General features: G+C 59.6%; 1 protein-coding gene across 3 annotated transcripts in view; it reads right to left on the bottom strand.

Annotated features, from left to right (window-relative positions):
- LOC308228853 (microtubule-actin cross-linking factor 1-like) overlaps positions 1-12,907 on the bottom strand; it is a 133,711-nt gene that overhangs the window by 94,146 nt on the left and 26,658 nt on the right. For all 3 annotated transcript variants that reach the window (XM_080632456.1, XM_080632457.1, XM_080632455.1), the window contains exons 3-10: positions 11,785-11,874; positions 9,321-9,398; positions 7,847-7,939; positions 2,219-2,385; positions 976-1,088; positions 787-893; positions 267-386; positions 67-162 (exon numbers count right to left, since the gene is read on the bottom strand). In XM_080632456.1, coding sequence (XP_080488582.1) covers positions 67-162; positions 267-386; positions 787-893; positions 976-1,088; positions 2,219-2,385; positions 7,847-7,939; positions 9,321-9,398; positions 11,785-11,874 — 864 coding nt within the window. The remainder of the gene's footprint in view (positions 1-66; positions 163-266; positions 387-786; positions 894-975; positions 1,089-2,218; positions 2,386-7,846; positions 7,940-9,320; positions 9,399-11,784; positions 11,875-12,907) is intronic.

The raw sequence follows: 12,907 nt of genomic DNA on the forward strand, positions 1-12,907 counted from the left end.
CACATTTTAGTCTTGCTCAAAGCACAAGCCACCTACAAGCCTCTGAGTAGCCATGATGCTGCTTACCTCTAACAGTTTGTAGAGCTCCTCTATCCTTCCTTTCTCCTGCTCTTTTGCTGGGATTTCAGTTTCTTTGAAGTGTATGTACTGGTTATAAAGTGCCTGGGATGAGAAAAGCTCCTCAGAAACCACCGTGGGGAATGAAACCACCCAGCTCTCGATGCTGAGCACACGGACACTGTGGACTGACCTCGTCCAGGACCTACCTTTAGCTCTACAGGGTTCTGGGGGAAGGATTTATCTGACATGAGTATCGTGTGCTGCTTGATCCAGGAGACGAGGGACTCCACGCGGGTCTGGTACTCCAGCCACCTCGAGTCCACCTCCTGTGGGGTGAGAGGGCCCTTGCAGAGCACTGCCGTGGGCAGGTCTCCATGGGCAGAGGCAGAGCACGGAGGGAACTGAGGTGCCATGGTCACACCTAAGGGATGGATCATTTGCCTGTGCCTCCCTCCTGTGATGCCATCTCAGGTATAGGAAGGAGGAGGAGGAAGATCCTCCTTGTACGCTGCTCCCTGGAAGCCACTTCTGCTTTCCCATGAGCTCAAAAACACAGCTCTACAGGCACATCAGCAGCTCACAGGCAGACACACTAACAGGGAAGCTCCTTCCTCCGCCTGAGTCTCTTCCACCCATCAGCCATCTGCTACAGTGGACAGGGAACCTCCAAACCCTCCCCACAACAACCAGCTGCCTCCCACATCACTGCCCCACATCCCAACTCACGATAGCACTGATCCCTTCTCCTCCCTCGGGGACTTTGGGAAAGGCATCATAGATTGAAGACACATAAGTTATCACGGATTTCTCATCCGGAGAGGGCACGTCCACATCTGACAAGGGGGAAGGAGAATGGCAGTGAGGAAGGGGGGCGGGCAGAGGTCAGCATCACCCCCCATCACCCTGGTCACCCACCTTCAGCATCCAGCAGCCTGGTGACCCCCAGCCTCTCCGCGATCTCAAAGGCCTGCTCCAGGTTCTCCCGGTTACTCTGGATCTGCACCCTCTCCATGTCCACCAGATCCGGCCTGCAGACACGCAGCACAGGCACAGTGTTGGCAAACAGCACAAAGGTGCCCAGGATGGAGCATCCTGGATGGGTCCCACTGCCCAGGCAGCTCCCAGGGGCTTATCTGAGCTCCTGTCCTGGGCTGCTGTCTCTCTCCAAGGTGACCTGGACAGCACCTCCCCAGCTCGGCCCCTTTGGGAAGGGGATCTTTAGGCTATGAAGGAAAAACTCTTGTGTTCCTCCGGGATCTGCCCCTTTCCACACCCGCTCTGTACCCAGTGTGGGGGACTGGGACTGGACAGAGGTGCACGAACAGCCCCAAAGCCGGTGGTTAAACCTCTCCGGAGGACATGGGCAGAGTGGAGGGGATGCAGCAGGCACAGGGGCTGCCAGCCCTGCACCAGAACAGAACCACCAGCAAACCACAGCGCAAACGAACCTCAAATGAGCATGAAGGAGCCAGGAAAATCCCAGCCTCTGAGCACCACGAGCGTGCTGCCCATCATGCGCCCATCTCCTGCCTGCAGAACCCTGCTGGTCCCTCCCTGCTAAACCCTGCCCGCTCCTCCCGGCCACAAGCAAGCCCAGAGCAGCACAGGGCAGTGCTATTCCCAGCTCCCAGGAGATGCTTCCTCCCAGGGCTTTGCTATTCTCCTGCAGGCACCAAGGCCAAGTGCCCTTGACAAAGCAGCCGGGGCAGAAGCCGGCCCTGCTGGCCCCAGCACTGCCTCCTTGCCCATGCAGAAGGTGCACTGTCCCTAGAGGAACTGTGAGAGGTTTATCTGCAGCTGGGGAGAGCTCCGGGATCCTGGGATGACAGTGTGGCTGGAAGTGCTGCTATTCATGGAGAGCAGGAAGGGCAGCACTGACACATCAAACACTGCAGCACTCCCAGTCTAAAAGCTTTTCTTGCCTCTCTCCCCAACCTCAAAATGCTTTTTCTTGCAGCCTCAGGTACTGTGGCTCTTGCCCAGCATCCACCCCCAGCTACTTGGCTGAGGAGATGATTTCCAGGTAAAAGACACAAAAGCCTCACCTACATTTCTATGCACTCCAGCCCATCACTGACTGCAACAGTGGGCAGGGAACCCTAAGAGGTCCTCAGCCCTTCCTCCCACCCAGACGATGCTCTCCGCTGCTCCTGCCTACCTGTATCTGTGGATGAGGGCGTTGAACATCTTCCCATCGCTCCAGCAGGATGAGAAGTTGGTGCATTTCACCCCGATGTAACCCGCTGTCACCTTCTGTGTCCACAGAAGCAGCTTCTCCTTGGCTGACATATCCCCCGACTCGCCGCTGATGTAGATGTCAGAGATCTGCAAGGAAGCAGCAGCCGCGGGGTGATGCAGGAGCAGGAGAAGGCCCCAACAGCACCGCTGGTTCCTATGAACTCGCCTGAGACCTGGCAGCTCGGGCACCCACTCCACTGCCAGCTCCTGCTCAGCACCCAGGGCGAGGAGCCCCAGCACCCTCGGATACCCAGGGCTCACCAGGAATGGTCACAGCCCCATCCAGCAGCACCCAAGGAAGAACCACCCAACATCATCCCTCATCAGGGCTGCCAACACGGCGGGGGATGCTCCACCCAGCACATCATGGTGTAAAGAAAATGACTTAAGAAGCAGGAAACAGCGTTTGGAGGTGCTGTGTGAGAGGACGGAGGTCTCTCCTTGACCTCCAGCTTGGAGCTGCTTGCAGCAGGGCCATCAGCTCCATCCCAGGCAGAAAGGGAAGGATGGGGAGGAGGCTGTTGCATCCCCACTCTGCCTTGCGGTACTTGGAGAGGCAGTACAGGGGTGCTGGTGACAGGGGTGCTGTGACCCACCTCCCTGACAAGAGACCAATGGCCACAGACCCCTCTCAGCCAGACGCCCAGGCCTGGCTGCAGATCCCAGACTTGCACGTGACAGAACGCACGTGCCTCCGCATTCCGGCATATTCCTGACTGGCACAGCTTCCTCCTCACCCAGTCCCCCCCCAGCTCCCCAATTAGTACAATTACTCCCCTTAATGAAGGGGCAGACAAAGGGGAGGGCAGGAGCTGCTTGGATATTCCAGGGTGCTTGTGGAAAAGCAACGCTCAGTGGATTCCTCCTCCCAGCACTGCACGGAGAAGGGGTACCAGGACCCAGCCCCACCGAGCCCCCCGAGCACCTTCATCCCCCCGCAAAACACAGCCGGGTGGGTGCTGGTACTGCTCAGGTCCTGGCTGCTGGAGATCCCTGTGCAGGATCAGGAAGCTGGATGTGTAATTGGTATGCTGCAGCTCACCGCCCTCTCCTGAGCCTGAGCCGCTCATCACACACAAAACTGCTCTTTGTCAGCCGCTGCCACACCGCCGGCGCTGCCTTTAACTCCTCCAGCCCCGCGGCCGCGCTTCCTTAGGGATGCCCTGACCCGGCAGCACAGCCAGAATGGATATAGCATAGGTGAGCAGCAGAATGGGACCCTCCACGTGTGCAGGCAGCAGGGATGGACCCATAAACCTTCACCTGCCCAGCACCCCCTTATTGATTACCCAGCGACTCCTAAGGAAGAGCAGAATGAAAGCTCCTGTGAACCACCCATCAGCTCTGCCCCACCTGAGCTCCCCAGTGCCCCTCAGGACACTCCTCACGGCACCCAGCTGGGATAAATCCTCTATTTTCAACTATTCCCACAGCACTGGGGTTCTCCAACCGCTGAGCCCTTCCCCGAGGGCATCCTTGCAGGAAACCCTCCTAGAGATGTGCGTGCGTGCGTGCGTACCGAGGTGCAGGATGCAGCACCAGCTCCACCCTCCTTTCTTCACATGTCTGTGTCAGGACAAAGATTTAGGGAGGCACCAGCAGGAATTGAGAGTGGAAACTCACAGGACCTGGGCTCAGCCTCTTCCAAACCCTTCCAGCATCAGCCTCACGAACCAAGCAACCAGTGGCAGGATGCTGAAGGCCAGAGGGTGACACCAGCCCCAACCCAGCACAGGGATCAGGGCCACAGCCCCTTTCCTGCCCTTCCAATCACACACTTCTCCTGGGGCGTACAGAGCTCGGCCAAACCCAAGAGCACCTTCAGCCCACCCTGCCTCCCCTAAACAGAGACCTCCAAACAGCAACAACGGGCTCCAACACAGCACCATCCCCTCCTCTTCCTCTTGAGATCAGGCAGAGCCCCTGCTCCTGGTAGCTTAGTGCAGGCAGCAGGATGGGGATACCCCAAACTCACACCCGACCCAGCAGCCCCGAGGGCACATGTGCCGCTGGTGACACCAACACGGCACCGAGAGCCTCCGTGACCACTGGCAGCACGCAGGGGCTCCGCTGAGCGCAGCTTTCTGACCGCCCATACTGGGAACACAGGACGGGATGGGCTGATCCCTGGGAAATGCTTCCCAATGGAGATGCTCAGAAGGAAAAAGGCTTCGGGAGCTTTCTGCACCCCCCATGTTCAGCACGAGCTTGCACCTTGCCAAGACGACCGTCCCCAGGAGCCACCAGCATCTGGGCTCCACTGACCCAGCTCCCCCCACCCCAGTGCAAGAGGCGGCTGAGGGCACACGCAGACACTGACCATTCCTCCGGCTGGCCCCGAGCTCTCCCTCCGAGCCTGGCCCCCTCCAAGCCTGTGGCCACCTTCAGAGGGAGACGCCGTGGTCCCACCAGCTCCAGTGCGTGTGGCCGGGTCGCTGCCATACCCCGAGGAGCTCTGGGCTGCCCCCCCACTGAAGGAGGACGGGCTGCGGGAGGCCGGCGGTCCATGCCCATCGCCCTCCCCGGCCTGAGATGACGGCAGCCCTGAGGTTCTCCCTGTGCTGGGCTTTTCTGGCTGATCCACCATGGGGGATGGCGTCGACAGCTCCGAAACGGTGCCCGGCTCTGCTGCGGAAGAGCAGGTCCACACAGTGCTGGAGCCAGGGTCACTGCTGCCTCCTTTCCCCCAGGCATCCAGAGTGCTGCTGGCTCCCAGCTCCTTGCTCTTCGCTGGCTCCTCGGCACCGGTCGGGGACAGGAGCCCCCCGGGGTGGCCATTGGGGCGCAGGGGCAGCAGCACAGCCCGGCGGCTGCCGGCACCGCTCCTCTGCAGCTCGACCAGGCGGCTCACTGCCCTCTCGCAGCCCTCCTCAGCAGGGTTATCCAGCAAGCGGGCGATGACGGTGGTGCCTTCATCCCCGGCAGCATCCGCGCCCGGCTGCCGCGGCTCCGGCACCAGCAGAACCTTCTGCACCTCGCCCTGGAACCGCTCCTTCACCTGCACCAGGAGCCCGGGGTGCAGCGCTGCTGCCTTGGGGTCCCCGCCGCCAGCGGGCTCCTCTCCTCCCTCCCGAGGGGCTGCCTTCGACTTCAGCACATCCTCATCCTCACGCACCTCCAGGGCTGGGGCTTCCTGCTGTGGGGCTGCCTCTGGCATCGCTCTCCTCTTCCCCCTCCGCCTCCGTTTGAAGCGGACCCTTTTTTTAGGAGACAGGGGTGCCTTCCCCACTGCTTTCTCCTTCGGCTCTTTAACGCAGCCCAGAGAATTCCCCATCTCCTCCTCCTCCTCCTCCTCCTCCCCGGCGCCGGCAGTAACGCAGCGGAGCGAGTCGCCGGCTCCCGAATCAATCCCGAATGGGGCTTCATGGGCTCCAACGCGTGCCGTGCTCCGTGCCGCGGGGTGCCCGAGCCCGGCACTCCCTCCCGCCAGCCCCGCCGCCGCTCCAGACAGCCATCTTACAGCCTGCGCTGCCAGCACACACATTCAAAGCATCTCACTGCAGTTCAGAAATCACTTGACCTAAAAGCAGAGGGAGCGGGGATTGGCTGCAGCTCCTGTTCTCCAAACATGAGGTAATGGGAGCACGGCCCTCGCCAACACAAACAGGGAGCAGGAATCCGGCAGCGGAGAGGGGAGGAGGGTGGGAACGGGGAGGATAAACCCCACGAAACGCGGGCAAGGTTAGTAAAGGTAGGATAAAGGAAGGGGTGGGAAAGAAACGGGGTGGGGGGAAGCAGGGAGGAGTCAGAGCGGCTCTGCACGCACACTAGCGGGAATGCGCCGGCTCCACAGGGATGCTCCTGGCCAATTCGGGAGGTTTGCTCCTTAAACCTTAATGCTGAGAGCCCCGAGAGCTCTCATGTGGGCTCATGTGCCCACCCTCCGGCCCGGCTCACCCAGCTCAGGGCATGCAGCACAAGGCACCTCGGGGACCTGGCATCAGGGAGACACAGTCTGGGGTCCCAACCAGTGCCAATGACCCCATCCCAGTCCAACCCCTTCCGAGGGCAGGTTTTGATCATTCCAGCTCTCACCAGCTCAGAGGGACCAGAGCAGGGCAACATGCACCAAAAGCAGGGATGAGACAGAAAATGGGGAAAGGGGAGGTATGAAGATGGGGATACGGAACTCAGCCCCAGCAAGCAGGGCTGGGAGGGGAGAAAAACACTGTGAGGAGCAACCCACGAGATGACCAAGGCAGCCAGGGACCCCAAGGGCTCCCAGGGCATGTGGGGCAGGCCCCACACCTTCACTGCTCCAGCTCCCTGCTCCACACTGACACCAGCCCTTCCCAAACCTCTCCCATCTGCCTGCCCCCAGGCAATGGTACTGGGACACGGGAGATTAAGAGGTTCACAATGGAGCCACAACCCCAGAAACAATCCCATTAGCCCAGTGAGAAGAGGATGTGCAGGCTCGTGGCACCAGCCCAGCTCCCCATGGGACCCCTTGCCACCCACCCTGTCCCCCACAGCAGGGTGGCACCATCCCCTCCCAGCTGGACATGGAGGGCACCCAGGACCTCCTGATCTCCCCTCGCAGGTCTCCTGCAGCAGAGGATGCACCAGGGCTGGACCAACCCAAAGATGAGCACCACGGGCATGGGATGCCACCAGCCAGAGTCCCACCAGAGACAACAGCGACTGCTCCGCATCCAGATCCTGCTCGATCCCAGCTGCTTCCCATGGGCAATCCACCAGCCAAGTGCCTCGCCAGCAGCCTCACACCCAACTTACCCCATGCTCCCCCCAAAAGCACTGCTCACTCATCCTCCAAGAAATAAAACCTTCCTTACGAGGTCCCAAAGCCAGCGCCAGCCTCATCTGGAAGATGCCAGCAGGGATGCAGGAGGGAGCTGGGACACAGCAGCTTCCAGGAGCTTGGTCCCGCAGCGGGAATGGCCCCGGCGTTAATGCCACATAGCTCACAAGCTGCTGACAGCAGCACTGCTCAGCGAGCCAACATGCCAGCACACTGGTGGCGTTTGGGGCTGTGCCCTGAGGGCATCAAAGCTACAACTGGGTAATTTGAGGTATTAAAGACCTGAGACCCTGTTTTGCAAGAGCATCTACAGCACACAATTGCTGGAGACGGTCCCGGCTGCGTTCCCCAGCAGGCACAGAGAGCTTCTCCTATCCCTGTCCCGAACCACTGTCATGCAGCTGACATTTTCCATTCCAACAACCACACAAAGGGCCGGGAGCACCTCGGGATAACAGCCCCACGCGGGTGGGAGCTCAGCCCCTTGGATCCCCCATGGATCTGCTCTTCTCCTCCAGAGACATCAGCTGAGCAAACAGCTACCGCCAACAACCGCAGTGCCAATGGGAGGCCACCACACGCAGGCCATCATTAATGATCCCATTATGGAAACAATGGGGAAAGGGTGTTGCTGTTCTCCAGCACCAGCCTCCATGATCCTGCAATGGGTGTGGATCCTCCAGACCAATCCATGCAGCAGCATTGCCACGGAACACACGGACGGATGCCAGCCCTATCCCACCCCAACCAGCCCGCATCCTTCAACGAGAAGCTCTCCTGACCTACCTGGAAGTGCAGGATGATGGTCCATATGAGCCCCAGGGTGAGCTTGGGGTTGCCATCCGTAATGTCATCGTTGCGAATGTTCACCAGTTTCACCTCAAAGAGAAGCACCAGGGTCAAAGCTCACCCACAGGAAGCCGGGGGACACGTCCCTGACCACGCTGTCCCCATGGGGCCACCCCAAGCACTTCAGTGGGGACACGCAAGACCCCAGCGCTTCCTGAAGCAGCAGCAAGGCCACCCCATGCCCTGTCTCCGGGAGGATTTTGCACATCTCCAGCTCTCTCCATCTGGAATTGCTTTCCCAGCACTTAATGGCTCTATTTTAGCTCACCCAGAGAAGCGCCTCGTCCCCAAAGCCCTGAGCACTGGTGTATAATTTAACAGGCACAGAGCACGGCTAGAAGAGGATGGCTGAGCTTCAATAGCTCCTTCCCGGGTTCAAAACCAGGCTGCTTGGGTTGGTTTTCAACTCTAACGAAGCAGAAACACCAGCACTGAGGGTCCTCCCCCAGCACCCACCAAAAGCCCCATCCAGGCAGATTCCAGCCCCACAGTCCCAGAGCTGCCTGGCCACTGCTCCTGCTCTCCCTGCAGCCACTATCCCGGGAGCTGCCACATCCTTTGGGCTCTTTTTTCCCTGGTGGGCTCCCCATGGAGGGTCCCCGCTCCCCAACAGGGCTCCAGCAGGAGCATATGGGAAAAGACATCCTGCTTCAAAGGAAAAGCCGGCTCATCCAAGTAGAGAAACAAGCTCCCGAGAGCCCCCCGGCAAAATGTCTCTCTCAAGGGGCTGGGGAGGAGGAGCAGGGGGCTGGAAGCAGCTCACCCTCCCTGGAGTGGGGCACAGCCGCGTTTATTCAGTGCCCCCAGGCCAGCAGAGAACCCTGCTTCAGCAGGAACTGGTCGGATTTCTCATCACCTGGGCATATCTGGGGAGCATCTCGGTGGGGAGACCTGACCCAACAGGCAGAGCGGGACACACGGCCCCGGGCGTTCCACCTACAGAGCCAGCAAGTCTGGGGATGCATCCCAGTGCTCCAGGCGGATCCCGCCCAGGGGTGCGGAGGATGCAGCAGGGCCAGCACCTCCCAAAAGCCTGCTCTCTGAAAGCCAAAGGGGGATGCTGTCTGCCCATGGAATGCGCCACAGCCGCCCATTCCCGGTGCTGGGATGTGAGGCTTTCCGGGGAGCAGCAGTGCCTGTCTGTGACATTTGCAATCCCCTTCCCACAAGCAGAGTCTGGTTCCTCATTTTGATACTGGGTTTTGTGCTGCATGGGTGGTTCTGAGAGCAAACAACACCTACAGGGGAATGTCCCCTGAGAGCCATCCTCAACCAGCACTGGCACCACGGGGATGGGCACACCCTGGCACAGGCTGATGCTGCTTCTCAGCACCATTCCCGAGTGCCAGCCAGGGGAACGACCAGCGAATCACCCAGCTCTGCTTCTGGATGAGCCCAGCTCAGCCCTTACCTGTCGCTGCTTCAGGAAATCCAGGGCAATCTGCACGTTCTGCAGGCGATGGAAACGCATCCGCCCCTTCTCACGTGGCTGCAAGAGAGGCAGCGGGTTCGGGGGGGGTCATGGAGCCGGGCTGGCAGCTCCCCACATGCACAACCACCCCCCGTGCCCAGCGTGCTGCTGTGACCCCGTGCACTGCACACATCCTGCTCTATCCTCTTGCTCTGGAGGCAAATAAAGCCATTGCTACGCATGATCCTGCTGCAAGAGGGCAAAAAGGCCACAGCGGGGCAGGGAGGTGGGAAGACCCCAAGATCTTGACCTCCTCCAAGACCCCAGGGGTTGGCATCCAGGCTCTGAGCTGTGCGCTCAGCCAGCAGCAGGCAGGACCGGCGCAGCCTCCAAGATCCCAAGGCAGGATCCCACCTATCCCAAAGTCAGACAAACTGGGAAGAGGGCTCAGCAAGGAGAGATGTGCATGAGCGGGTGCAGAGTCTGACCCACCCAGGTGGAAGCAGAGGCAGGTCTGCTCCACAGCCCGACATGGGGACACAGGCAGGTCCCCACTGATGGCAAAGAAACCACGAACTCAACCTCAGCCCCTGCAGACCCAGCTTGGCTTTTGCCATATGTGGGCTCCAGGTCTCATTTCCAAACCCTTGGGGAATGCCCTGGGCTGTGCTCATCACTGCTGCTGCTGGCAGGGGATTCTCCAAGGTACCCAGACGCTGAGCCGTGGCCAAGGGAAGGGTATGGGATATGGGATACTGGATCTGCTTTGATACAGCAGGAAGAGGACTGATGCCCAAATCCTGATCCCAGCCTCAATGAGGTATCACCAGGATGCTCTGAACTGCTGGGACACCCCAAGTCCTCTGAGTCCCCTTCCTTCCCCAGCCTGAAGGGGAAGAGCTGTCCCTGCAAAGGGAACATCTCCAGGGCTGCAGGGACTGGAGCCTGGTGGGAAGATGCTACAGCTCCAGGTCCTCCTGCACTGCTTCAGGTGGAGGTGACACCATGCACAAGGGAATCATCACCCAGAGCAAAGGGGGCTGGAAAACACACCTTGTACCCTAAGCAAGGCTTTGGGGTCTGCCCCCCTCATGGGGACCCTCGGCTGTGCTCGCTCCTACCTCCACTCACATGCATGGGGTTGCTGGTTGTGCCCCGGACCCTACAGTGGCACCAGCCCCCCCGAGAAGGTGCCTGTGCCCTGTCCATGCAGTGCGAGGTGAGCAGCCATCACTGCAGCCCCGTGGGGGGGACACATGCTGTCACCCCGGGTGGGTGCTGGGCCCTGACTGCAGGCTGACACTGCAGGGCACGCACGGATAATCCAGTTCAGGTGAGCAGAGCCCAGGAATGAGGACAGCAGAAACGGGAGCCGGGGCTCCTGCAGCCTGCCTTTTGCTTCCCTCGCTCAGGGTGCCCATCCAAGGAGAAGGGCAGTGGGAGCCTCTGGGCTGCACTGGACTATCCGCCGGCACTCCAGAGCCTGCCCGGGATACAGACTCAACCTACTTCTTCATCATCATCATCTTCCTCCTCCCGCTCCTCGCTGCTTGCACGGCACCAGGCCGGTGCTCTCACCAGGCGAAGGCTCCGCTGAGCTGGCGGCTCTATGTGCTAGGGAGGACGGGAGGGACGGCGGCGACGGGAGGGGGACACGACAGGGAGACACAATGGAAACCAAAATGCAACAGCCAGGTGAAAGGGAAAACAAAAGAGGGGGGATGAAGGCGGCTGGGTCTTGGGCACTCCCTGGGCTCCAGCACAGGAATTTCCCCTCGGATTTGAAAGCCGGAGTGAAGAGAAGGAAGCTGTCTGGATCACAAGTAGCTTGATCCAAATTTTCAGCCCCCACAACAACCTGATTTGGCATCTTCTGGAGGGTAACGGAGGGAGCTGGGAGATCTTCACCCAGATCCTATTTTAGGGGAAAGCTAAAATAATTCCTGCTGTGCTACCCTGTTGCAGGAACCGGGATCTTCCTCGAGCTGAGTGAATGTGCCAGTCTGAGGAGGAGGAGGAGGAGGAGGAAGGAGGGGGACTCTACGATGCTCATGACGCAGGACGAGGTTTGCACGCCACGAATGCAGCTCGGGCAGGAGCTGAGCACGGGGCAGGAGTGTCAAACCTGAGCTAAAGCACTGGGTGAACTCTCACAGACAGAGTCTGAGTCAAAGTCATCAGCATCTGTTACTTTAAATGCAGATGAAGGTTTGAAGCCTTCACAAAAAGAGGGCTCTACCCAGGGCACCGCAAGCCAGGGGCTCTGAGGGGATCCGAGACCAGGCTGGGGAGCACGGCTGAGTGGAAACAACTAAAATACTAACTAATACGATAAAAGGAACAAGGACAGACATTTGAAAACAAAACTATGGCGTAAGAAATGACAGAAGGGAGTGGGGGAAGGATGGAGGGGGCCTACGGGGAAGGGTGGCAGCAGCATCACTGCCCAGCCCTGGGCACTTACCAGCTTGACCCCTGACAGCACCTCCAGGAGGGAGATGAGGTTGTGGCCATCTCGTAGGTCTTCGTAGAGGTCATTGATGTGCTTGCGCACCTGCAGGAGGAACAGCCATCACTTTACACGGTGATTCCAGACCGATGGCTACGGACAGCGGTCTCCAGGCTCCAAAATAACCTGCTGCCACTTATACACATGGAATCAACCTGTTAAACCACCCGCATTCCAGGCAATAGAATCACAGAATGGTTAGGGCTGGAAAGGACCTTAAGATCATCCAGTTCCAACCCCCCTGCCATGGGCAGGGACACCTCACACTAAACCATGGCACCCAAGGCCTCATCCAACCTGACCTTGAACACCGCCAGGGATGGAGCATCCGTAACACTGCGCACAGAGCTCTGCAGGAAGGGTGGCTCGGTCCTGAAGCGCTGGTTTAAGTGTTCAGGCTGCCTTGGAGCAACTCCCAGAATAGGGCACCCAGCTCCATCTTAGAGCAGAGGAGGCTTCTGTGGGATGTGAGAGCAGCCTCTGGAACTGCTCCTCCCAGACACCCAGATCTTGTCCTGGGGTTTTACTCACCTGGGATCCCAGCCTGGTTTGGGTTGAAGGGACCTTAAAGCTCCTCCAGCTCCAACCCCTGCCCCGGGCAGGGACCCCTTCCACTGGAGCAGCTTGCTCCAAGCCCCTGTGTCCAACCTGGCCTTGAACACTGCCAGGGATGGGGCAGCCACAGCTTCTCTGGGCACCCTGTGCCAGCACCTCAGCACCCTCACAGGGAAGAGCTTCTGCCTAAGAGCTCATCTCAGCCTCCCCTCTGTCAGGTTCAAGCCATTCCCCTTGGCCTGTCCCTACAGGCCCTTGTCCCAAGCCCCTCTCCAGGTTTCCTGCAGCCCCTTTAGGCACTGGAGCTGCTCTCAGGTCTCCCCTTCAGGAGCCTTCTCTTCTCCAGGCTGCCCCAGCCCAGCTCTCTCAGCCTGGCTCCAGAGCAGAGCTGCTCCAGCCCTCACAGCATCTCCATGGCCTCCTCTGGATGTGTTCGAGCAGGTCCACATCCTTACATTGGAGCCCCAGAGCTGGGCGCATCCCTTGATGTTTTCCCACAACAAGCAAGTAGCCAAAAGCTTGA

Source organism: Psittacula echo, assembly GCF_963264785.1.
Source record: "Psittacula echo genome assembly, chromosome: 21".
NCBI lineage: Eukaryota > Metazoa > Chordata > Aves > Psittaciformes > Psittacidae > Psittacula > Psittacula echo.